Source organism: Rhineura floridana, chromosome 10 (assembly GCF_030035675.1).
Source record: "Rhineura floridana isolate rRhiFlo1 chromosome 10, rRhiFlo1.hap2, whole genome shotgun sequence".
Taxonomy (NCBI): domain Eukaryota; kingdom Metazoa; phylum Chordata; class Lepidosauria; order Squamata; family Rhineuridae; genus Rhineura; species Rhineura floridana.
The window spans coordinates 63041248-63068772 of record NC_084489.1 but is presented as its reverse complement, the minus strand read 5'-3'; the positions used below and the strand labels follow the sequence as shown (position 1 = coordinate 63068772).

Sequence of the window (27525 nt, the reverse complement as noted above, 5' to 3'; positions counted from 1 at the left end):
GAAAAGTTCTCCACTCTTTCTTTGTTCCTGCTGCTGCTACCAGAAAACAAGCCAGAGTTCGCCTTGTCACATTGTCTGAAGCCAAGTTTGTGGTTTGTTTCTTTCTGAACAAACCACGAGCAGTAACTAAGGTTTGTTCTTGGCTTGCTGCTCAAACCATGACCCCGGATTCAGATGTCATGACAGGCCAGACTCTGGCTTGTTTTCCAGGGGGTTCCAGAAGGGCTGGAAAAGGAATAGTGAGAGAATTCTTTAGCAGCATGTACCAGCACATCATGAGTTTGTGTTCCATGCTTTGTTTTTAACTATGGTTTAATGTGATGTGCAAACTAGGCCAGAGAGGTGAGGTTTGCAATATTCTTTTGCACAAATCAGTGCACACTAATAAAATAGCTTACAATGACATGGTGAAAAGCATGAAACTAAAGACAGAGGTTAAACTGGCAACTCTTTTTTATTATTAGGTGTCCAAAAATAAAGATGGAAAAGAAGAAAGTGAAATTGTATCCCCGTCGGAGGATGAAGAAACGTTTTCTTGGCCTGGTCCCAAAACGGTAGTTTTGCAAAGAACATCACATGGCTTTGGCTTCACCTTAAGACATTTCATTGTTTACCCCCCAGAGTCTGCTGTCCAGTTTTCTTTTAAGGTGAGTAAAGTGAATAATAAATAATTATTTAGAAAGTAACCCATTGGTTAAAGGGATACATGTGAACAGTAGTGAAGAATATTTTTCCAGTACTGCACAGTAATGACCTTCTACGTGTGTAGCAATCCATTCCAGTTTAGCAATGGATTCACACAAAGCTTCATTCTCATTTTTGGGGTTGTTGCAATCTCACTTTACGTTCCATTTAATGTTGTGGTGGTTGCACCTGGGTAAACGTGTAGGTTAGGCCTATTGGGTTGCTGGATTCCTTTGCTATCTAGAATTTTAAGTTCCCCTGCCGCTGGGTTCATGTGGATTGCTCAAATGCTATTATGCTTTGCCTAAATTTTACAGACTGTAGATCTCTGATAGTATCAAAGCCAGAATCACTTTGGTAGTTTATTGTTAGCTGAACAACAGTTCAAATTCTTTTAAATGGTATCCCAAATGACAGCAGTTTCGTATGTAGAAACATAGCAGCCATTACGTGGAACTTCATGTCCAGAGCACATTTGGAAGTACTAAAGAAACTTAAAGTGATAGTGATGGTAGAAAATATGAATGGAGAAGGCCTTAGATCCAGGGGTAGGGAACCTTTGACCCTCCCCTGTTCTATATGCACAGGGGGCTGTCAGATATTCAGTGACCAGGAGTGATGGGAGTTGTAGTCCAGTGACATCTGGAGGCCCAAAGGTTCCCCACACCTGCCTTAAATAGCTGTAGAACACATACTTCGCATGCCAGAGGTCATAGGTTCAGTTCCTGGCATCTCAAAGTAAGGCTGGGAAAGTCTTTAAAGCTAAATGGACCAGGGCTCTGACTCCATGTAAAACAGTTTCCTATGTACCTTCTTACATTTCTACAATTAGTGAACTTTAGCATGAAGGTAGGCAGTAAAAATCTATATTTAGAATAGCTTTCTTTCTTTGGTCACTTACTCTAGTCTGCTAGTTGCCTCATTATTATATATTTATATTCATTCTGTGGAGACTCCCTTGGAAGACTTGTCTAATTTTTCAGAACTGAAATTACCAGCAGTCCCTACGTATCAGGCCCCTTAATTGCTGCTTAAGCAGCTCTAAAACACTTTTTAAGGCAAATAGTTTTGAAAAGCTTGGTTATGAGTGTTTTGAAGAGATTCTTTTGTTTTTATACAAGTTTTGATTTTACTGTTTTCTTTTGCAGGATGAAGAGAATGGAAATAAAAGTGGTATGTTTTCTCATTGATTTTTGTATGTAGTACTGTTTGAATAGTCTAAAATAAATATAATCCCTGGTTTAGATACATGAATCTAATCAATGAAGCCAATCTTTGTCTGTTTTATGAATATTTTAGGAAATGTGTTTTAAATATTGGTGTATTTTAGTGATGTATTTTTTATGAAATTAGTAGAGTGCTTTATTGAGCTAGTTACATGGAAAGGCAGAAGACTATAAATACACAGAACTTTATATATATTATATATTGTAAAATATAACTATGTCTAATAGTGAACTTAGTGGTTCTTTACCTATCAGCAGGGCAGCAAGTTGCATCACAGACAAAGCATGGGCTTCTACATACAGAGGGGGCTCCCAGATATTCAGTATCCCCAAACCCAACCCCCTTAAACTTAAATAAAAAAAGAAAGAAAACTTCCACGTGTGATTCAGTGAAGATTGAGCAAGCTTATTCTCCTCAAAAGGCATATAATATTGACAACAATTAAATGCCAGTTGAAGGGGGGGGGAACTGGGGTTGACCTTCTTGAGTTCCTCTTTGACAGATAACTTGGAGGGAGTGATTAGGAGGCACTGCAGTGTACACATCTCTGACCATAAGCCCCCCCTCCAATATAGGATTCTATAAATGTTTAAAGGCAGTGATCCCTTTGAAGCTTTAAGAGTCCTATAGGGAAGTTACTAAGCTTGGAGGAAAAGCTCTCAGGGCTCTTAAAGCCGTTAAGAGAGAAGACCCTCAAATGTCTTAAAGTGTCCTCGAATGGTATGTGAAAGTAGGGTTTGGAATAACCATTCTGCTTGCCCTCACACTCTGAAATGGGGCAGGGAAGTGGAGAAAAAATGTTCCCTTTCTACACTGCGCTACCCAGGTTCATGTTCAGTTGCCCAGTTCATCTTGGCACCTTGAAGACAGTCAAGACTGACAGATTCTGCTGCTGAACCTGCTTCATGACAGCACGAGACATCCCCCCCCCCCCGTCTGATATTTTAGGTGACTAAGGTCCATGCTGGTGGGGAATAAGTAGATGTGGTATTTAGAGAGAGATCCCCTGTTGAAGGTGGGCCCTGCGTTATGAATATTTTAGGATACCTAGGCTTCATACATTAAACCTCCCACACTGCAGAACAGATAGGAAAAATACTCAATGGCATATCCAAATGTATCTCTTGAGTGTAATCATGCAAGTTCTGTACTATTTCCATAGAATAATAGAATTAATGTTATGGCTTCTGATGCCAAACATAGCAGAGAGGAAAAGAAAATAAGTAGTTAAAAATGTTACGGTTTTCACTGAATGAAATGAGAACTAAAGTAAAAAAATATTCAAATAGGAGCACAAAATGTTTAGGGAAAGTCCTAATTCACCCACTTTCATCTCCTTTAATCTATCAGAATGTTTTATGTATGTCTCCCCTTTCACTCAGTTCTAAAAATGAACAAACCACCCTAGCCATTGGTCTTACTGTGCGTATTCGGAAATACATGAAAGCCTGCAGTGTAGTGTATTCACCAGCAAATTGCCAGGAGCCAATTTGGCAGCAGGATACTGTCTTAGATATAATAGAAGTAAGGTGGTTGCAGTTAAATTTCTGTATTTTTCAATAGTAAAAAAACTCCCACAACTCACTTGTTACCTCATTTCTTACCTCATTTCTTTTAGTCATGGGTTTAACAACTACTTCATCAAGCCAACCTTGCAGACCAAAGAATTCTTCAGTGGGGAGAATATGATAGTGAAAGCTGAAACTGATGAATTTTGATGTCTCTTGCTTATTTATTTTATTATTTATATACAATTCTTGTATGCTGCCTGTTCTCTCAAAACTCCCAAGTTAGCTTATAAGACTGTACAGTTATAACTAATAAAATAAAATTGGCCTTTCTGGCATGTAATGGTACACCATGGCCAGAAATAAGCTTATGGTGAATGAGTGGAGTGCTGGTGTACGCTACTCGGTGGCACCTGCTCCACCCTGCCTGCATCCAGGAGAAAGAAACCATGAGGTTTAGTTACATGAGTACCGGTGCTTGTGGTTTGTTCCTCTTCAAACAAACCATAAGAGGAAGCCAAGAACAAACCCTTTCTGCTTCGGCAAGCCAGCCCCAATACCTTATTTTATTATGTATTTTTTCTTGTTATGTGCCTTCAAATCGATTATGACTTATGGTAACCCTGTTCAGATCTTGTAAGCTCACGTCTGTGGCTTCTTTATAGAATCAATCCATCTCTTGTTTGGCCTTTCTCTTTTTCTACTCTCTTCTGTTTTTCCCAGCGTTATTGTCTTTTCTAGTGAATCATGTCTTCTCCTTATGTGTCCAAAGTAGGATAACCTCAGTTTCATCATTTTAGCTTCTAATGATAGTTCTGTTTTAATTTGTTCTAATACCCAATTATTCGTTTTTTTCCACTGTCCATTGTATCTGCAAAGCTCTCCTCCAGCACCACATTTCAAATCAGTTGATTTTTCTCTTACCCGCTTTTTTCACTGTCCAACTTTCACATCCATACATAGACTTTGGGAATACTATGGTTTGAAATGATCCTGACTTTGGTGTTCACTGATACATCTTAGCATTTGAGGACCTTTTCTAGTTCTCTCATAGATGCCCTCCCCAGTCCTAGCCTTCTAATTTCTTGACTATTTTCTTCATTTTGGTTAATGACTGTGCCAATATATTGATAATCCTTGACAAGTTCATAATTACATAAATCTTCTGTTGTCATTACTTTAGTCTTCTAAAGTTGTAGTCCTGCGTTTGTGCTTTCCTCTTTAACTCTCATCAGCATTTGTTTCAAATCATTACTGGTTTCTGCTAATAGTAAGGTATCGTCCGCATATCTTAAATTATTGTTATTTCTCCCTCCAGTTTTCACACCTCCTTCATCTTGGTCCAATCCTGCTTTCTGTGTGATATGTTCTGCATATAGATTAAACAAATAAGGTGACAAAATACACCCCTGTCTCACAACCTTTCCGCCCGCTGTTAAATTATGTTGATTTTAGCTATATTTTGATAATTTTATATAAATGTTTTATACTATTTTATGTAAACTGTGGAAAGTTCTTTTTATTAAATGGACTACAATGCAAACTATGAGTGCTGGTTCACATGTAGCTTTTAGCCAAGCCTCATGGCTTGTTTCTCCTTGAGACAGGCGGGATGGAGTGGGTGCAGTGGAGCAGCATATATCACTGTGCTGCTTGTTCATAGGAAGCCATAAGCCTGTTTCCAACTATGGTTTACCAATAGCTGTGAACCGGTTCAGTGTTTAAATCATCAGAATTTATGGTAGTACAGCTGAATCAGTACAAAACCCCCATTAACGAACACCTCTTTTGACATTCTGGGAGGCCTGGGCAAATAAAAACCTGGCACTGGAAAAACATCAAATTTGGTGCCAGGCAAGCCTTCCTGGAGAGGGCATTGCATGTAATTTTCGTGACCTTGAAATGTAGTGCTCATTCTCCGTGGAACAGTTCCTTACTTCCCTCTCTAGGATCTTCACTTTGGGTCCTGGAGTGCTTTTTCTCTCAAAATGCTGTCTCGTCTCTCCACATTGAGTTGTTCCATGTTAGCTGAAATCTGATTGCATAGCTGATTGAAACCAGCCCCCAATGCTTTTGCAACATAGGTATCAAGGTTACAACAAGTGATGGGCAAATTTCTGCAAATTGAACTATTTTCTCCCAAATGGGAAAATAGGTAAGTTTATTCCAAGCCCAGTTATCATACTGATGATATTACTTGGAGCATGAAGGGATCCAAACATCTCTCCATATCTGCTGTGAACAGGTAACCCTGTAGTCTGCCCCATTATGCTTCCAGGATGCCTGAGTCTTTTGCATGGATCTTAGGGGAAATTACCTTTCCTAGGTTCCCTGGCAGTATAGCAGCATTTTAGTAGGCTACAGGGGTGGGGAGAGAGAGATGTTCTGTGGGTTGGATTACAGTCTGAGCTGAGAAAAATATATGGAGCCATATTACAAACATTATGAGTTGTGGAGTTTTGTATTTGGAACGACAAAATAACAACCTGTGGCTACATCATTAGGGATGATTGAGTGGCTAGGACTGCGGGGGGGGGGAAGGATGAGAATAGAAGCTGCTCTGGGGTGTAGAGAACTATGGAAAAAGCCTTTGTGATATGCATAGAATGCTCCTATCACCTGGTGGAAATACCATTCTCCTACAAAGACCCCAAATATTAAGAGTTTGGAGAAAATAATAGCAAAACGTTAGCTTTGTCCATGTATTTGTGTGAGTTGGGAAGATTTAACTTATATCTACTAGTATTATACTGGTAGATTGTGAGCAGCATAAGGGAGATATGGCAGGTGAAAGCAAAGGAAGCCTGTGTGCTCAAAGGATTAAGGAGTGTTCAGCAGGACAAGAATGGAGGAAATTAATGTTGGGGGTGAGTCACAATTTAAGCATTGTTGGAGTTAGCTTTAAAATGGGAAAGTTGAACAAAGGAACAAGAGAATTAGGAGTATAAAGTGGAAATTAATGCATAGCTGCAAAGACAGCATGAACTCTGGAAGCAAAGTGGACGAACGTTGAATAGGTCAAAGAATCTTGTGATTTGGGATCTGTATACTTAGGAAGTTAAGCGAAGGTCAAAGAAAGTAGTATTTATTTGATTATGTTGGGTTGGGTTGGATCCAGATTTAATCATACCTACAGTAGACCCATTGAAATAAAAGTTGGTCATGGTTTCTATGTTTTATTCTAAGCATGACTAATTCTGGATCCAGCTTTTTTTTTTATACCATGGCTTGATCTAGAGAAGCAGTATGCATTCCTAGAAGACAACCATGCACTTTGCTTGCTGTTTCTGTTGTAGCTTCCTGTACCAAATAATCTAAACTGAAGAGTTTCAAGTCATTATATCATTGGGACTTGCTGCAGCAGAAACAGGTGACAAAGGCCCACCTCCACACACAGTTTCTCTTGCATAGACAACAGTAATAACTTTCTGGATCATGACCCATTTCATTGAATATTAGTACCTTTTAAATAATGATAATAATATATCTATACAGTCAGATAGAACACAATATTCAGTTGTGAAGATCACTCATTTCTAGATTAAATTAAATATTATTCTCAATTTCTGATTTGTCACTTATAGATACATGGACAACTCAAGAACATATTGGTATAGTTTAAAAAGTGGAAACAGCTTTGTTTCAAGCTACATAAACAGTGATAAGGAAGTAGTTAGCTGAATGTTACTGATCAATGTGTATCATTCTTTAATAGCTTGGCTAGGAGGGCAAGTAACATGTATCAAGTAATTTGCTTTTATTCTGCAGTGGCTTTCATGCACTGTAGGTGTGGGATAGAGTTAGTGTGCATAATGTATGAGCCATAGTGGATAGGATTATACAACTTTCTTATCTGTGAAACTGCTGCTATGATATTGCTTAACTTATATGCAAAGGAGCCATCTAGTGGCAGCCTCTTTAAAACAAATTGAAGATGAAATATGGGTTTCTTTAATGAAAGTTAAGGCTGTGCAGTGCTTTTGACAATTGGAGCTATAATGGGTTGGATCCTGACCAAATTAGTTGCGCTTAGTTCTCAGTAAAATCAATGGGACTTAAGTTAATCATGACATACTGACATTGGTTTCAGAGAGACATAAGTGTGACTTAACTTGCTCTGAATCCAACCTGCTATTTAATAGATAATAATGAGTGTTTCTGATAACATGTTTTATTTAAGAATATCTGACTCTTGCATTATTTTGATGGGAACTGTCCTAGACAATAAGCTGAATAGAGTAAGTATTGAGTAAATACTTTCTTCTTTCCATTTTGGCAAGTTATTATTTTGTCTAAAGGGCAAACTACTATAGTCAAACATTTTAAAGCACAAGCTTAAAATTATAGCCACAGTCCTGCACAGTTTTCCTGCAGAAAATGTGCCTTCTCATTTGTCCCCAAGTGCAGTTTGTTACAAATAGACCTTTGAGGTCAAAGAGCAGTGTTGGGGGTTAATTTTCAGTGGGAAAAAGCCACAGAGAGGATTCAGATTGGTTCCACTACTGCTGCTTTTTGTGAAAGAAAGAGAGGTGGTTGTTGTCAGTACACACTTTTAAAGTGCTTGGTTACTGTAATGTATAGTTTGTCCTACAGAATGCTTTCACACATACTATTAGTGTGTGTTATATAGAGAGTCAGCCAAATACAAGGTAATTGTAATTTTATTATATTCAGCCACTCTGGTGCAGATAATTACGTAATGTACTAGGGAAATACAGAGATTACATGTGTAATCTTCACCATTATTCATATTCAGGTCTTGACTTTACTGGGAGTGGAATGGGATATAAAAATATTCTTAAAAATTGGCTAACTGCACACTCCTCAGGTTAATTTTTGTATTCTCCTTGAATCGCCTTTTAAAGCTGTCTAAGGGCTGAACTAGATATGATTTTAAATACATCTTTGAATTATGCAGGGTTTTTTTGAGCAATTACATCAGCAAAATCCCTCTTCTGAAGCTGAATATTTTCTTTGGAGGAAAATCCCTCATTGGTGGCAATGGGAGCTTCCCCTGCAAAACAACTGCAAGTTTTGGAATAGGGACTTTTCTTAGGACCACAGCAGCAGAGGAAAAGGTTACATTTCTTCTCCATGACTACTCTGATCCTGTCATCTCCCCTCCCAGCTGATGCAATTTGCATTAATAAAACCTGAATGGTCAAGTCATGTCAGGTTTGGCTCTGAGTTGCTGACCATCCCATATCTTGTGGTAGTGTACACCATAGTTCCGCTCTTTATGAGGAAGTACTTCCTTTTTGTCTGTCTCGAAACCTCCACCTTTCAGCTTTATTGGATGACACTGAGTACTAATATATTATGAGAGGGAGAAAAACTGTTCTATTTACTTTCTCCACACAATGCATACTTTTATAAGGGAAGGGCTATAGCTCTGTAGCACATGCTTTGCTTGCAGAAGGCTGCAGGTTCAATCTCTGGCATCTCCAGGTAGGGCTGGAAGAAACTCCTTGTATGAAACCTTGGAGAGCTGTGCCAGTCAGCGTTGAAAATACTGGGCTAGATGGGCCAATGATCTGACTCAGTGTAAGGCAGCTTCCTATGTTTTTATAAACCTCTACCATTCCCTCTACACTTCACTCACCTTTTTTCTAAACAAAAAGACCTAAATATTCTAACCTTCCTTCATAGAAGAACTGTTCTAGCCCCCTGATCATTTTGGCTTCCCTTTTCTACTGCTTTTTGAGCTCTACAATACTTTTTTTGAGATGTAGTGACCAGAACAGTCCACAGTATGCAAATTGTGGTTGCTTCATAAATTTGTACAAAGGCATGTGTATATTGGACATTTTAATTTGAATCTATTTCCTAATTATCCCTATAATGGAATTCATTGGTATGGTTCACATGTTATGCTAAGCCAGACCTTGGCTTAGCTCTGGGTAGCACTATAGCAATAGAACTGGGGGAAGAATACAGTGGCCACCATCTTCGTTTGCCATTTTATTGTCCATTCACCCCAGTTTAGAGAGATCCTTTTGAACCCCTTTGTAACCCTTTTTTGTATTTATTACTGTGAGTAATTGGTGTCATCAGGAAACCTGGCCATCTCACTGCTCACCCTTAACTTCAGATCCATGAACAAGTTTAAAACCACACCTTATCTTATCTGTATTTGGTTTTACTTTTATTGGTCCTCATCCATATTGATACCAGACACTGGTTTAGCAATTCTACCACCTTAACTGAATCATATGGAAAAGAAAATATTAAATTGACGTATGTTGCTCTGTGGCTAAAGGGCATCATGCCAAACAAAACATAACATAAGAACATAAGAAGAACCTGCTGGATCAGGCCAGTGGCCCATCTAGTCCAGCATCCTGTTCTCACAGTGGCCAACCAGGTGCCCGGGGGAAGCCTGCAAGCAGGACCTGAGTGCAAGAACACTCTCCCCTCCTGAGGCTTCCGGCAACTGGTTTTCAGAAGCATATTGCCTCTGACTAGGGTGGCACAGCACAGCCATCATGGCTAGTAGCCATTGATAGCCCTGTCCTCCATGAATTTGTCTAATCTTCTTTTAAAGCCATCCAAGCTGGTGGCCATTACTGCATCTTGTGGGAGCAAATTCGATAATTTAACTATGCGCTGAGTAAAGAAGTACTTCCTTTTGTCTGTCCTGAATCTTCCAACATTCAGCTTCTTTGAATGTCCACGAGTTCTAGTATTATGAGAGAGGGAGAAGAACTTTTCTCTATCCACTTTCTCAATGCTATGCATAATTTTATACACTTCTATCATGTCTCCTCTGACCCGCCTTTTCTCTAAACTAAAAAGCCCCAAATGCTGCAACCTTTCCTCGTAAGGGAGTCGCTCCATCCCCTTGATCATTCTGGTTGCCCTCTTCTGAACCTTTTCCAACTCTAGAATATCCTTTTTGAGATGAGGCGACCAGAACTGTACACAGTATTCCAAATGTGGCCGCACCATAGATTTATACAACGGCATTATGATATCGGCTGTTTTATTTTCAATACCTTTCCTAATTATCGCTAGCATGGAATTTGCCTTTTTCACAGCTGCCGCACACTGGGTTGACATTTTCATCGTGCTGTCCACTACAACCCCGAGGTCTCTCTCCTGGTCGGTCACTGCCAGTTCAGACCCCATGAGTGTACATATGTGAAATTCAGATTTTTTGCTCCAATATGCATAATTTTACACTTCTTTATATTGAATTGCATTTGCCATTTTTCTGCCCATTCACTCAGTTTGGAGAGGTCTTTTTGGAGCTCTTCGCAATCCCTTTTTGTTTTAACAACCCTGAACAATTTAGTGTCATCAGCAAACTTGGCCACTTCACTGCTCACTCCTAATTCTAGGTCATTAATGAACAAGTTGAAAAGTACAGGTCCCAATACGGATCCTTGAGGGACTCCACTTTCTACAGCCCTCCATTGGGAGAACTGTCAGTTTATTCCGACTCTCTGCTTTCTGCTTCTTAACCAATTCCTTATCCACAAGAGGACCTCTCCTCTTATTCCATGACTGCTAAGCTTCCTCAGAAGTCTTTGGTGAGGTACCTTGTCAAACGCTTTTTGAAAGTCTAAGTACACTATGTCCACTGGATCACCTCTATCTATATGCTTGTTGACACTCTCAAAGAATTGTAGTAGGTTACTGAGACAGGACTTTCCCTTGCAGAAGCCATGCTGGCTCTGCTTCAGCAAGGCTTGTTCTTCTATGTGGTTAGTTAATCTAGCTTTAATAATACTTTCTACCAGTTTTCCAGAGACAGAAGTTAAGCTAACTGGCCTGTAATTTCCGGGATCCCCTCATAGAATCATAGAGTTGGAAGGGGCCTTGTAGGCCATCGAGTCCAACCCCCTGCTCACAGCAGGAAATCCACAGCTAGAGCATCTCCCGCAGATAGCTGTCCAGCCTCTGCTTGAAGACATCCAGCGAAGGGGATCCCACCACCTCCCTAGGCAGTCGGTTCCATTGCCGAACTGCCCTTACTGTCAAGAAGTTCCTTCTAATGTCCAATCTGAATCTACGCTCCTGCAACTTAAAACCATTAGACCTAGTCCTACCCTCTGGGGCAGCAGAGAACAAATCTGTACCCTCCTCTATGTGACAGCCCTTCAGGTACTTAAAGAGTGCAATCATGTCACCCCTCAGCCTTCTCTTCACCAGACTGAACATGCCAAGTTCCTTCAACCTTTCCTCATAAGACTTGTTCTCCATACCGGCTATCATCCTTGTCGCCCTCTTCTGAACCCGCTCTAACTTGTCTATATCTTTCTTAAAATGAGGCACCCAGAACTGAACGCAGTATTCCAGATGAGGCCTGACTAATGCAGAATATAGTGGGACTATTACTTCCCTCGACCTGGAAACTATAGCTCTGTTTATGCATCCCAAAACCGCGTTTGCCTTTTTTGCCGCAGCATCACACTGCTGGGTCATGTTCAACTTGCGATCCACTACAATTCCAAGGTCCTTCTCACACGCACTACTGCTAAGCCGGGTATTTCCCATCCTGTACCCGTGCATTTTGTTTTTGTGGCCTAAATGCAGAATCCTGCATTTGTCTTTATTGAATGTCATTTTATTAATTTCAGCCCAATTTTCTAGTCTATCCAGGTCCCTTTGGATTTTATTCCTGTCTTCCATTGTGTTAGCTATCCCTCCCAATTTCGTATCATCCGCAAACTTCATAAGGCTTCCCTCCACCCCATCATCTAAGTCATTGATAAAAATGTTGAAGAGTATCGGCCCCAGGACAGAACCCTGTGGCACTCCACTCGAAACCTCCTTCCAGTCCGAAGCAGAGCCACCAACGACCACTCTTTGAGTACGGTTTTCCAACCAGTTGTGAGTATTATCCCCCATGCTTTTTAACATCTACATGAAGCCGCTGGGTGTGGTCATCAGGAGTTTTGGAGTGCATTGCCACCAGTATGCTGATGACACGCAGCTCTACTTCTCCTGTTCATCTTTCTCAGGTGAGGCTGTCAAGGTGCTGAACCGATGCCTGGCTGCGATAATGGACTGGATGAGAGTGAATAAATTGAAGCTCAATCCAGATAAGACTGAGATGCTGTTGGTGGGTGGTTCTCCTGACCAGATGGGAGAACCTGTCCTGGATGGGGTTGCACTCCCCCTGAAGGAGCAGGTTCGTAGTTTGGGAGTTCTTTTAGAACCATCCCTGTCACTGGAGGCACAGGTTGCCTCGGTGGCACGGAGTGCTTTCTATCAACTTCGGTTGGTGGCCCAACTACGCCCCTATCTGGACAGGGAAAACCTTGCTTCAGTTGTCCATGCGCTGGTAACCTCAAAATTGGACTACTGCAATGCTCTCTACGTGGGGCTGCCTTTGAAGACGGTTCGGAAGCTGCAGCTCGTGCAAAATGCGGCGGCCCGATTGTTAACAGGAACTCGGAGATGTGAACATATAACACAGATTCTGGCCCGCTTGCACTGGCTGACTATACGCTTCCGGGCTCAATTCAAAGTGCTGGTTTTGACTTATAAAGCCTTACACGGCTTGGGACCACAATACCTGATGGAGCACCTCTCCCGATATGAACCTACCCGTACACTACGTTCAACATCAAAGGCTCTCCTTCGGGGACCCACCCAGAGAGAAGCCCGGAAGGTGACAACAAGGAAACGGGCTTTCTCTGTGGTGGCCCCCGAATTTTGGAATTCTCTCCCTGATGAGGTACGCCTGGCACCAACATTGTTATCCTTTGGGTGCCAGGTAAAAACCTTCTTGTTCTTCCAGGCATTTTAACATTTTAATATCTACTTTTAACACCTACATCTATCACTCACAATCTTAATTTTAGTAATTTTAACATTAACATCTTAAACAGCTTAATATTTTAACTGATTTAATATGTTTTTATATTTAACATTTTAGGATTGTGTCTGTCGTGTCCATGTGTTTAACTATGTTTAGTTATTTTGTTATATTGTTTCGATGTGTTTGATATATGTTTTTAATTGTATACTGGATGTTTTTATGCTGTAAACCGCCCAGAGAGCTTCGGCTATTGGGCGGTATAGAAATATAATTAATAATAAATAATAATAATAATCCACCTGACAGTATTTCCATGTAGTCCGCATTTGACAAGTTTGCTAATGGAAAGGTCGTGGGGGACTTTGTCAAACGCTTTGCTGAAATCTAGATAGATGACATCTACAGCATTTCCACCATCTACTAGGCTAGTGACCCGATAAAAAAAAGAGATGAGATTAGTTTGACAGGATTTTTTCTTGACAAACCCATGCTGGCTCCTACTAATCACAGCATTGTCATGTAGATAGTTGCCAATGGACTCTTTTATTATCCGTTCTAATATCTTTCCCGGTATTGAAGTCAGACTGACCGGCCTGTGATTCCCCGGATCTTCTTTTTTACCCTTTTTAAAGAGCGGGATGACGTTTGCCCATCTCCAATCCTCCGGCACCTCTCCCGTTCTCCAGGATTTCTCAAAATGATGGCAAGAGGTTCCGAGAGTACATCTGCAAGTTCCTTCAATACTCTGGGATGCAGTTCATCAGGCCCTGGAGATTTGAACTCATTTAGGTTAACTAGGTATTTCCTGACTATCTCCTTATCAATCTCGAACTGCAATCCCGACCCCTTCCTGAGATTGCTACCGATGCAAGGTTGCACACTGTTCCCTTTTTGGGAGAAAACGGAGGCAAAATAGGCGTTGAGCAGTTCTGCCTTTTCCTTGTTATCTGTCAACATTTTGCCATCCTCATTGAGCAGAAGTCCCACCGTTTCCTTGGTCTTTCTCTTGCTTCGAACATATCTGAAAAACCCCTTTTTGTTGTTCCTCGCTTCCCTCGCCAGCTTCAGCTCATTCTGGGTTTTAGCTTTCCTTACGCTATTCCTGCAAGCCTGAGCCGCTTGCCGGTACTCTTCCTTGGTGATGTGTCCTTCCTTCCATTCTTTATACATGCTCTTTTTTACTTTTACCTCCTCCACCAGTCTTCTGTGTAGCCACATTGGCTCTGGATCCCTTTTTGAATATTGGCGTTACATTTGCCACTTTCCAGTCCTCAGGCACAGAGGAGGACCCGAGGGACAAGTTACATATTTTAGTTAGCAGATCAGCAATTTCACATTTGAGTTCTTTGAGAACTCTCGGGTGGATGCCATCCGGACCTGGTGATTTGTCAGTTTTTATATTGTCGATTAAGCCTAGAACTTCCTCTCTCGTTACCACTATTTGTCTCAGTTCCTCAGAATCCCTTCCTGCAAATGTTAGTTCAGGTTCAGGGATCTGCCCTATATCTTCCACTGTGAAGACAGATGCAAAGAATTCATTTAGCTTCTCTGCAATCTCCTTATCGTTCTTTAGTACACCTCCCTTATCATCCAAGGGTCCAATCGCCTCCCTAGATGGTCTCCTGCTTTGAATGTATTTATATAATTTTTTGTTGTTGGTTTTTATGTTCTTAGCAATGTGCTCCTCAAATTCTTTTTTAGCATCCCTTATTGTCTTCTTGCATTTCTTTTGCCAGAGTTTGTGTTCTTTTTTATTTTCTTCATTCGGACAAGACTTCCATTTTCTGAAGGAAGACTTTTTGCCTCTAAGAGGTTCCTTGACTTTGCTCGTTAACCATGCTGGCATCTTCAAAGATCCTTAGGTCCAGTGCAACCATTTCAAGTCAGTCTGCAAGCTGATTTTGTCCACATAACATTGCTCTGTTTTAATAATTTCACTGCTATGTTGATCTGAAAGCTCTAAAGTTAACATCAGTTATCTGACTTAATCTGATGGTCCTGATGTCACAGTCTTAGCTGTTGTTTTATTTAAAGAAATTTAATAGTGTGGAATTGGTATATTGAAAGCATTGGTTCTAATATGTAATTTCCTGCCTGTCTGCAAAGAAACTATCACTGCTTAAGACAAATAGGTTTTCATTATTATTATTTTTATGTATGTATATGTCAGAACGTCCATAATAACAATTTGATATGACTGGTGGGAAGGACACATGTGGAAAGAAAACACAGCTAGAAGCTTTGATGATCTATTTCATATTTTAGTTGTTGCAATCGTGTACAAATGCAGCTGTCCTGAATTCAAGCTGTGATTGGAATAATAGGGCTGTGCTTGCCCTGAATGACATTTAACAGAGCAATTTTACATTGAGGAAACTGGCATAACTTATGCCTGCTGAAGTTATGCCAGCTTAAAGTACGCCAGATCCTAACTCCATTCAGGAGACTTTGGGAGCGGAGAATGCTGGCTCAGCTGGCAGAGCCCAGTGGAAAGAAAATAAAAGCTGCAAAAAACAGAGCTACTGTATGTTTGTACTTAGATTACCCTTTCCCCAGTTTAACATGCAGGGACTGCAGGTCACATGACCGAGTCGAATGGCTGTAGGATAACAGTGTAACTCCCCTTCTCCTTGGCCCCACCTGTACCACACCCCAGAACTCCCTTTTGGGGGACTTATGCCAGCTTAATTTATTTATGTCTTGGCTGAGCCGGGAGGGGTGGGGTTTTGCTGGATGAGCTGTGGCCGACCCGGGATGAGGGAGTTAACACCAGCATAGCCCAGCTGAGCTGGGACAGGCAGCTCAGCCAAAGATCTGACATATCCTTCCTCAACCTGGCATAAATACCTATAGAATTGCACACTGAGTCAATGGAAAAGCAAATAATCATATTATTATTATTATTGTTATTATTTTAACTGAATAAAACCTTGCTCCTGGATTGTAAGACAGAAAAAGAAAAGAAAATGACTGATTCAGTGTCCTAAAAGATGATGATTTGCCTATTGAATGAAGATAGCTCAACTTAATAAGCTAGCTGCACACTTTGCAATAAAGGTGACAGCAATGCCACAAAAACCTTTTCAAATAATATACTAAACATGTAAAAAGTAAGGCAAAGCTGGATTATTTATGTATTTATTTATTATTTGATTTATATCCCGCCCTTCCTTCCAGTAGGATCCCACATTTGAGATTACATTTGAAATGTAATTAAAGAATGATCATAAACTCAGTACATTTTTATGAAAGAAGCATGTTAATTTTAGAAGGAAGATCCAATAGATCACAAGTTTTAATAATACTGAAGGCTAATACTAATGCATCAAAATAATGTTCTATACAAATCCTCATAATTGATATATTTCATGTATTTACAAAGAACTGAACTATACTTTTGTTGTAGTCTTAAAAACTAAATTGTACATGTACACTACTTGAGAGCTATTATGGCTTAATCATCATTTTAGCAACCTAAGAAATTAATAGTTTTCAAGTTAAGTAGAAGAGTTTCATTTTGCCCAATACAATGTTAACTGTAGAGAATTGCAGCAAGACATTTCTGGCACTTATCGTTCATCGTTGTGATGCTCTTGTTCCTTCCCATTTGCCTTCTGATTTTTGTGTAGTGGTATCCATAGCAACTACCATCATTTTAATTTCCTCTTTTTTTCCTCTATTGGTGAACACTTCTCATGCCATGTGAACTGCTAAGCCTCATCTTTGCTGCTGCTATAGTCAGTTTTTTGCTTCTTTACAGAATACACTGTAGCTGCTGCATTCCCCTGAACATTAACCATAAAATTAACTGTCCAGTTTGTTTGTTTGTTTGTGTATATGTGTGTGTGTGTGTGTGTGTATATATATATATTTATATATATATATATATATATATTGTATCATTGTATTGTATTTTATCATATTATGTTTTAACTGTTGTACGTCGCCTAGAGTGGCCATTGGCCAGATAGGCGACACAGAAATTAAATTTATTATATATATATATATATATAAAATCAAGCTTCTTTTATGTTTACCTACTGATCTCTAGTTGGTGTAATATATTGCAAAATACCTCCATTTCCGGTGATTCCATAGGCTTCATTCCTGCCCTGATCTCCCAGGTTGTAGTCCAACACACTAACCACTACGCCACACTGGCTCTCCATGTAACACTCCATGTAACAAATAACATAATTATTTGTTTATTTAAATAATAAGACCACCCATTATTTATATGAACATTGTTAACAAATGGTCCATTCAGTAAAATAATTAGTGACAGATATATGATCTTGTGTTTCAAACATAAAGTTTGAAAAGTAAGGAGAAATTGTTTATTGTTTTTAATTTTAATATTTCAGTTGGTTTTTATGCTGATCCCCCAGAGCCGTTTAGGCAGGGCTGTGGAGTCGGAGTTGTGGAGTCAGAGTCGGGAGCAATTTTGGGTGGAGTCGGAGTCGGTAGAAATGTTCCGACTCTGATTCCGACTCCTTCATAAATGGCAAATGTATATTAACTAGTAATAACAAATCTACTGTAGTAAAATGGTAGCACAAGGCATTTCATCACCACATGAATCCAGAGCTTGGAAAAGTTACTTTTTTAAACTACAATTCCCACGAGCCCAATCCCTGGGGCTGATGGGAGCTGTAGTTTAAAAAAGTAACGTGGTGGTGACGAAATGCCTTGTACTACCATTTTACTACAGTAAATTTGTTATTACTAGTTAATATACATTTGCCATTTACGAAGGAGTCGGAAAGTAGAAAAACAGAGGAGTCTGAGTCGGGGTTGAAGGTCTCGCGTACCGACTCCACAGCCCTGCCTCTAGGTCCCCATCTCCTCCTTGCTGTTGCCTGTTCTCTCCCAAGAGTGCAAGCAGTGACAAGTCCAAGATGAAGGAGCATCAGTCTCCACTCTCCTTACCTTAGGCCTCTTCATGTTTTTGCATTTTCAGCAAGGTTAGTGTGTGGCGCAATATGACCTAGCTGCTGGGGTGCCATAAACATCAGTATGCCTGGCTATGTGTTTTTTTCCCCCCAGAATCATAGAACCCTGCCATCGGTATGAGATCAAAGAAAGTACACGATGAATGGGAGATCCACAACAAATGGCAATGGAAATAGTAAAGGAAAAAGGCATGTTTCCCAAGGCCCCCAAAGTCTGGAAATGGCACAGGTTCCTTCAATTCTAACCTGATGTCATATCAGGCATTTTGACTTGTTTATGTATCACACTCCACAATTTATTTATTTATTTGTGAAATGTTTGTTGTTGTTGTTATGTGCCTTCAAGTCTTATGGTGACCCTGTGAATCAGTGACCTCCAACAGCATCTGTCATGAACCACCCTGTTCAGATCTTGTAAGTTCAGGTCTTTAGCTCCCTTTATGGAATCAATCCATCTCTTGTTTGGCCTTCCTCTTTTTCTACTCCCTTCTGTTTTTCCCAGCATTATTGTCTTTCCTAATGAATCACGTCTTCTCATGATGTGTCCAAAGTATGATAACCTCAGTTTCATCATTTTAGCTTCTAGTGACAGTGCTGGTTTAATTTGTTCTAACACCCAATTGTTTGTCTTTTTTGCAGTCCATGGTATGCGCAAAGCTCTACTCCAACACCACATTTCAAATGAGTTGATTTTTCTCTTATCCGCTTTTTTCACTATCCAGCTTTCACATCCATACATAGAGATCGGGAATACCATGGTCTGAAATGATCCTGACTTTGGTGTTCAGTGATACATCTTTGCATTTGAGGACCTTTTCTAGTTCTCTCACAGCTGCTGTCCCCAGTCCTAGCCTTCTTCTGATTTCTTGACTATTGTCTCCATTTTGGTTAATGACTGTGCCGAGGTATTGATAATCCTTGACAAGTTCAGTGTCCTCATTGTCAACTTTAAAGTTACATAAATCTTCTGTTGTCATTACTTTAGTCTTCTTGACATTCAGCTGTAGTCCTGCTTTTGTGCTTTCCTCTTTCACTTTTACCAGCATTCGTTTCAAATCATTACTGGTTTCTACTAATAGTATGGTATCGTCTGCGTACAGATTAAACAAATAGGGTGATAAAATACACCCCTGTCTCACACCCTTTTCTATTGGGAACCAATCGCTTTCTCCGTATTCTGTCCTTACAGTAGCCTCTTGTCCAGAATATAGGTTGCACATCAGGACAATCAGATGCTGTGGCACCCCATTTCTTTTAAAGCATCCCATAGTTTTTCATGATCTACACAATCAAAGGCTTTGTAGTAATCTATAAAGCACAGGGTGATTTTCTTCTGAAATTGGTCCGTTCCATTATCCAACGTATGTTTGTGATATGATTTCTGGTGCCTCTTCCCTTTCTAAATCCAGCTTGGACGTCTGGCATTTCTCGCTCCATATATGGTATGAGCCTTTGTTGTAGAATCTTGAGCAATACTTTACTTGCATGGTATATTAAGGCAATAGTTGGATAATTACTGCATTCCCTGGCATCCCCTTTCTTTGGAATTGGGATATATATTGAACGCTTCCAGTCTGTGGGCCATTGTTAGTTTTCCATATTTGTTGACAATTTTTTGTCAAAATTTGGACAGATTCAGTCTCAGTAGCTTGTAGCAACTCTGTTGGTATGCCATCTGTTCCTGATGGTTTGTTTCTTCCAAGTATTTTAAGAGCATCTTTCACCTCGCATTCTAAAATTTCTGATCCTTCATCATACGGTTCCTCTGTGAATGAATCTCTCATCTTTGTATCTCTTTTATAGAGTTCTTCAGTGTATTGCTTCCATCTTCCTTTTATTTCATCTTGGTCAGTCAGTGTGTTCCCCTGTTGGTTATTCAACATCCCTACTCGTGGTTTAAATTTCCCTTTCATTTCTCTAATCTTTTGGAATACGGCTCTTGTTCTTTCCTTGTTGGTGTCCTCTTCTATTTCTATACGTCGGGACTTAGACTCCAATATTATAGCAGTTGGTCCTAATGAAGCATCCAGAGCATGGTCTTGTCCCCATTTATTGTATGAGTTCCAGTCGGTGCAGCTCGAGGATGTTGACAAGATCCTTGGACTGGTGCGGGCGACCACGTCTGTTCTGGATCCTTGCCCCTCTTGGCTGGTGAAAGCTAGCAGGTCTGGAACCGCCGACTGGGCCAAGGAGGTAATAAATGCCTCTTTAAGAGAGGGAGTGGTCCCTGACTGCCTAAAAGAGGCGGTGGTGAGACCACTCCTGAAGAAACCCTCCTTGGACCCAGATAACCTGAACAACTATAGACCTGTGGCGAATGTTCCGTTCCTGGGCAAGGTCCTGGAATGGGTGGTTGCCGGCCAGCTCCAGGAATGGGTGGTTGCCGGCCAGCTCCAGGGGCTCTTGGATGACACTGATTATCTTGATCCATTTCAATCCGGTTTTAGGCCCGGTTTTGGCACCGAAACAGCCTTGGTCGCCCTGTATGATGACCTCTGTCGGGAGAGGGACAGGGGGAGTGTGACTCTGTTGATTCTCCTTGATCTCTCAGCTGCTTTTGATACCATCGACCATGGTATCCTTCTGGGGAGACTCACGGAGTTGGGAGTCGGGGGTACTGCTTGGCAGTGGCTCCGCTCCTACTTGATGGGTCGTCACCAGAAGGTAGTGCTTGGGGAACACTGCTTGACACCCTGGACTCTCCGTTGTGGAGTCCCGCAGGGATCGGTACTGTCCCCCATGCTTTTCAACATCTACATGCAGCCGCTGGGTACGGTCATCAGGAGTTTTGGGGTGCGTTGTCATCAGTATGCTGATGACACGCAGCTCTATTTCTCCTTTTCATCCTCTTCAGGTGAGGCTGTTAACGTACTAAACCGTTGCCTGACCGCGATAATGGACTGGATGGGGGCTAATAAACTGAAGCTCAATCCAGACAAGACCGAGATGCTGCTGGTGAGTGCCTTCACTGCCCAGATGGAGGATGTTCATCCTGTTCTTGATGGGGTTACACTCCCCTTGAAGGAACAGGTTCGTAGCTTGGAGTTCTTTTCGATCCTTCCTTGTCTCTCGAGGCCCTCGCCTCAGTTGTTCACGCTCTGGTAACTTCTAGGTTGGACTACTGCAATGCGCTCTACGTTGGGCTGCCCTTGAAGATAGTTCGGAAACTACAGTTAGTCCAGAATGCAGCGGCCAGACTATTGACGCGGACCAGATGGTCCGCTCATATAACACCCGTTCTGGCCCATCTGCACTGGCTTCCTATTTGTTTCCGGGCTAAATTCAAAGTGCTGGTTTTGACCTATAAAGCCCTACACGGCATGGGACCGCAATACCTGGTGGAGCGCCTCTCCCAATATGAAACTACCCGTACACTGCACTCGACATCTAAGGCCCTCCTCCGAGTGCCATCACATCGACAAGCTCGGAGGGCGGTGACTAGATCCAGGGCCTTTTCAGTGGTGGCCCCCGAATTGTGGAATAGTCTCCCCGATGAGGTACGCCTGGCGCCGACGCTGCTATCTTTTCGGCGCCAGGTGAAAATCTTTTTATACTCCCAGGCATTTAAAAATTTTTAAATATTCTATTTTAAAAAAATTGTTTTATAGTGTATTTTAAAACAGTATTTCATTACTGGTATATTCTGATGTTGTTTGGTTTTTGTTCTTTGTTTGTTTTGCTTTTTGATTTTCTTATATTTGTTCTATTCATATATTTTCTTGTTTATCCTCTATGTACACCGCCCAGAGAGCCTTTTTGGCTTAGGGCGGTATATAAATTAAATAAATAAATAAATAAAATAAAATAAATATACAATAACTATTGTAATAGTTCTCTTTGTCCCTATGTACTAGTCGCTGTATTATTGCATTTAGGGTTCTGACCGTGTTTCTATCTCCTTTTGCTTTTGCTTTCCTTCTCTCTTTAAACCATTTTAAGAGTTTCTTCAGTCATCCATTGAGGTCTTTCTCTCTTTTTAACTAGGGGTATTGTCTTTTTACATTCTTCCCTGATAATGTCTTTGACTTCACTCCATAGTTTTTCTGGTTCTCTGTCAACTAAGTTTAAAGCCTCAAATCTGTTCCTTATTTGATCTTTATATTCTTCTGGGATGTTATTTAAATTGTATTGTGGCATTATGAGTGCTTTGTTGTTCTTTAGCTTTACTCTGTTTTTCGATACAACCAGTTCATGATCTGTACCGCAGTCTGCTCCTGGTCTTGTTTTTGCAGAAAGTATGGAACTTCTCCATGTTGTGTTGCCAGTTATATAATCAATTTGATTCCTATATTGACCGTCTGGTGATGTCCGTGTGTACAGTTGTCTTTTCGGTTGCTCAAAAAATGTGATTGCAAGAAACAAATTATTGGCTTCACAGAATTCAATAAGTCTCCTGCTTCATTTCTGTCTCCTAAGCCTCATTTTCCTACCGTTCCCAGTTCTTCTCTGTTCCCTACTTTTGCATTCCAGTCCCCCGTGATTATCATTATATCTTGTTTTGGTGTGTGATCAATTTCCTCCTGTACTTCTGTGTAAAATCTCTCAAATTCTTCTTCTGTGTTTGACGTTGGATTGTAGACTTGGATGATGGTTATGTTAATAGGTTTCCCGTTTAATCCCATTCATATCACTCACTCAGACCTTGCATTGTAGCTCCTAATTGTTTTTGCTACATCACCTCACTATTAAAGCAACCCTGTTTCTTCTTGATTTCTCATTTCCTGCATAAAATATTTTGTAGTTGCCTGATTGAAAATGTCCCATTCCCGTTCATTTTAATTCACTCACGCCAACTATTGTAATGTTGATATGTTCCATTTCTTGCTTGACAATTTCTAACTTTCCCTGGTTCATGCTTCTCACATTCTATGTTCCTATTGTATGCGTTGTACAACTCCGGACTCTACTTTCGCATCTGTGCACATCAGCCTCTGGGCTTCCTTTCGGCTTTGACCCAGTTGCATCATTAGTCACAGCGCTACTCGTACTTGTCCTTTGTTCTTCCCCAGTAGCTCGGTGAATGCCTTCTGACCTGAGGGTCTCATCTTCCAGCACTCAGGGCTGTGGAGTCGGAGTCGTGGAGTCGGAGTCGGGAGCTATTTTGGGTGGAGTCGGAGTTGGAATTGGAGTCGGTAGAAATATTCCGATTCCGACTCCGACTCTGACTCCTTCATAAATGGCAAATGTATATTAACTAGTAATAACAAATTTACTGTAGTAAAATGGTAGTACAAGGCATTTCATCACCTCCACGTGAATCCAGAGCTTGGAAAAGTTACTTTTTTAAACTACAACTCCCATCAGCCCAGGGATTGGGATCATGGGAGTTGTAGTTCAAAAAAGTAACTTTTCCAACCTCTGGATTCACATCGTGGTGATGAAATGCCTTGTGCTACCATTTTACTACAGTAAATGTGTTATTACTAGTTAATATACATTTGCCATTTATGAAGGAGTTGGAGTCGGACAGTAGAAAAATAGAGGAGTCGGAGTCGAAGGTCTGGCATACCGACTCCACAGCCCTGCCACCACTATCTCGTGTTGCATTTTGGATACTCTGTTCAGAGGGTTTTCATGGTAAGAGGTATTCAGAGGTGGTTTACCATTGCCTTCCTCTGAGTTTGGATGCATCTTAGCCTGGTGTCTCAGCTTTGACCATTCCGCCTTGGGTGCCTCTACTAGGAGTCTAGCCTCTTGGTCTAGACTCCTGATGGCATTGCTCTCAGCTTCTTCAACACTCTCAAACTCCCTCACCACGTTAAGATGTGCATCCAAAAGGGGGGTGAAATGTTTAGACCACTCTTTATCAAAATAGATCCCAGGGTGGTATACAATTGATTGTAAACTAATAACACAATGCATACTTTCAGAAATTTCATCAGTGTCTGTCTACATTTGCAGTAAAGTCTTTCATACTGAGACCTTTCTAATCTCTCTGGAATCTTTTTTCATTTTAGGCATGCTTTCCCCACCCTATTACTTCATAGCTATAATTCCTCCCCCCTCCCCTGGCCAAAAACATCTGTTTCATAAAAGACCAAATCAGTGTCACTCAAAGATTTGGACTAGGGATACTCTTGTGTATTCTTCCCCGATCCATCTTTGTAAATAATGATTAAACTGTCTTTAAGTATTGTGAAATACTTGCCTGGACTTTCTAGACTGGATGAGATATGATTGTTACTGGAAATCCATACGTATGAGTCAGGAGATTTTGTAGGGTAGATACGATTTCATAAAACATTTGGCAGAAAGGTTATTCTTGTTGAACCTTCACTCTTTCAGTCATTAGTGAGTAATTAGAGCAAATTTGCTACCTTTCATTTACATTGCCTTGTAAATTGCCTTGCCTTTAGTGCTGGCTAGTGTCTCACACGGCAGATGCTGGGGGTGGGGACAGTGGTGGCAGCTCCTCAGGTGTTCCTTCTGAGTCCCCTGGGCATACCCTTCTGTTAGAAGACAAAGATATATGTGTCTTGCACCCCCGTAACTACCTTGCTGCCCTCAGGTGCATTGGAGGACACTATTCCTTTGCTATTATTGAAGTAAGATTCAATGGTCAGATCAGTTAGTTTCTGTATGGGGAGGGGGGATGTCACCTTGACCTTTACTTCAGGGAGCAAAATGTCTTGGGCTGGCCCTGCTTCCTTCATCTGTTGTGTAGTGATCAAGAAAAGCAGTAATTAATCTTGGTGGTACTGGTGAAGAGTTCCTTGTTAGTAATAGGACTTTTGTATATTTTTTCAGAGGAAAAATCCCCAGCTGATCCTTTCATTCATCAACAAAAGCCGGATTTCTTTTTTTGGCCTGATTTTCCTCTTATATTAGGTCTTTTTAACCTTGGCAAGTTATTTGTCAGTTAGGTTGTCATTAATATATTGAATTTCCTTGGTCAGTGAAAACTGAACTCTTCTGTATAGCTACTAATAAAGTAAAGTAGCCACTCTCCATGTGTCATGTAGTGATACCTCCCAGATACACAGCTTGCCAAATCTGGAGCCAAAGTCATTCCATGAAAAATACAAGTGGTTGGACCAGCAATTTTGCTTTGGTATTTAACCACAAGGCTGACTTAAACAATTGTCAATAGTGATTTTGGCTACATGCCATAGAGGGATGGTACTTCTTTTCAATTGGGAGAATCCTGGAACAATTGTCTTGCACAACTTCTATCTCTATATTCCTCTATGATACTTTCAAATCTCTCATGGATTATGAACTATATCTTATTCTGATGGCAAATGGCAATATTCTGTGACTTTTTCCTATTAGTAATATTACATGTATCTTTCCTTTGGGGAAGACTTCAGCCCAGTGGCCTTTAAGTGACATCTGATGACCAAATCCATATTCATGAGCTCATCTCAATCTCTGCCATTGTATTGCACAAATTGTCACAGAAAAAGTTCAAAAAAGTGCCAAATTCTTAAATACTGAATTCCTAGGTACAGTTTACTTAAGGAAGATGTGCAAAATCACTTACTGTAATTAATTCAAAATGTAGGATGCTTCCTTGACACAGTGCTTGATTTTTTTTAAACCACAAAGCACACCTGGACTTGGGGGCGGTTTCTAGACCATAGTACAAATATCAACGTCGTGCTACGTTTCAGCTAAAGTTGCCATATTGACTTTTAGCTTACCGTCAAAGTTAAACATTTCAAGGGCACTTTGATTAAATGCTGATTAAATGTGAACTGCTAATTTGTTACAGAATTCATATCCCACTGAATCTCTATAATGCTTCAGATTGTAAAACTTCAAGTTTCTCTCAGTTGCATTTCTGTTGGCCCAAGATTCACAAATTATAAACTTTTATCTTTTTAAAAAGAAGTAGATGCAAGAGTTCATCTCTACCTCCCCCGCCCTCTTTTCTCATTGCTAGGATCACTTTATGCCTCCACTGCTCATCTAGTCAACACCACATTCTAGTATGTAGCCTTGGGTTAAGAAGTGCAACAGATTTCCTGGCAGAGCAGGGCAATACCAACACACAGTTCTTTTATGCAAGTTTTAATTTTCTTTTCTCCCACTGAGAACTATAGATATGCTTTGGCTAAGGACATTTGAAAATTTTCTGTTGGGGCCTGAATTGTGTGTTTGCTTTATAAATGATCATTGTGAAAGTTGATATTTGTATTTTTCGATGAAGTTTGAAAGAGGAAAGTTTCTGCTTTGGTTTAATGTGATTTTCTGAAGCAATTAGAATGTGAACCCCGTACAGTCTATTGACTCAATAGTCAAGAGCATTATTGCAAGGCTCTTCATGAAAAGAGGTCATGTTCTCGACATTTGTAGGTACTGCATGTTTACTCAGCTGTAAATAAACAAGTATGAATTACAGATTTTTAAACACCTTCAGTTCCTATTTATGAGTTAATTCCTCTAGATACATTGTTGTTACTTGTTCTAGCTGTCCACATCCTGTGTTCTAAAATAACATCCAGAAACAAAATACTGATCACCACAAATTTTTCCTTCTGATAAGCAGTTGTTAAACTCTTGTCTTTGCCTGTTGTGTACTTAATCTTTGGAGATTACCTTCACAGTTGCCCTTAGAGCTGGGCAGCACCTTGTGCATGGTGTGGACACACTTTTTAGCCCTCTAATAATACTAGGAGTCATACTGTGAAATTGATTGACAGTTTTATGATAGACAGAGAAAGTACTTCACATAATACCAAATTGTTATGGTGGATGATGACTAGTTTAGGTGGCTTTTTAAATGCGTAGGCAAATTCATGAGGATAGCTCAGTTAATGACTACTAGCCATGATGTTTCAGAGATAAATTGCCACCTAATACCTGTTGCTGGTGATCAACAGTGGGAGATGCTTTTTGCCTTCGCCCTGCTTTGTTGGCTTCCTGGATGTATCTGGTGGGCTATTGTGGGGAGCAGGATGCTGGAATCAATGGTCTGATCCAACAGGACACTTCTTATTTTCTTAAATCATATTTACTGGGATTAAATTCTCCAGACTGAGTTTCCCACCCTGCCACCACATGGTTTAGCATCACATAGCATATTAATTCTGGTCATCGTGTAATGAGCATCCCCACTCCTGCTTGCAGCCACCAGTTGCATGAAGCAGATCATAATGTGTATCCCAGCCTTTATCTTTTAATCACAGAGTGAAAGAGGTAGACTATTTTATAAATGCACAAGGACTTCAAATTCTTGAAAAATAAAAGATCAGGAGTGCTATGTTCAGATTCATTAAAAGGTGGGTTTTTTAATGTAGTGTGATTTAAAGTTTACAAACAGCAATTTTTTATTATTTATTAAATTTATATCCCACCCTTTATCCCGAATAATAAAAAATACAATTAAAAATGAAATAAGATTACATTTCAAACATTTAAAAACTTTAAATGCAATAAAGCT

At 40.4% G+C, this 27525-nt stretch overlaps 1 protein-coding gene across 4 annotated transcripts in view; it reads left to right on the top strand.

Annotated features, from left to right (window-relative positions):
* ARHGAP21 (Rho GTPase activating protein 21) overlaps positions 1-27525 on the top strand; it is a 166972-nt gene that overhangs the window by 73176 nt on the left and 66271 nt on the right. For all 4 annotated transcript variants that reach the window (XM_061585848.1, XM_061585846.1, XM_061585847.1 and 1 more), the window contains exons 2-3: positions 465-647; positions 1833-1857. In XM_061585848.1, coding sequence (XP_061441832.1) covers positions 465-647; positions 1833-1857 — 208 coding nt within the window. The remainder of the gene's footprint in view (positions 1-464; positions 648-1832; positions 1858-27525) is intronic.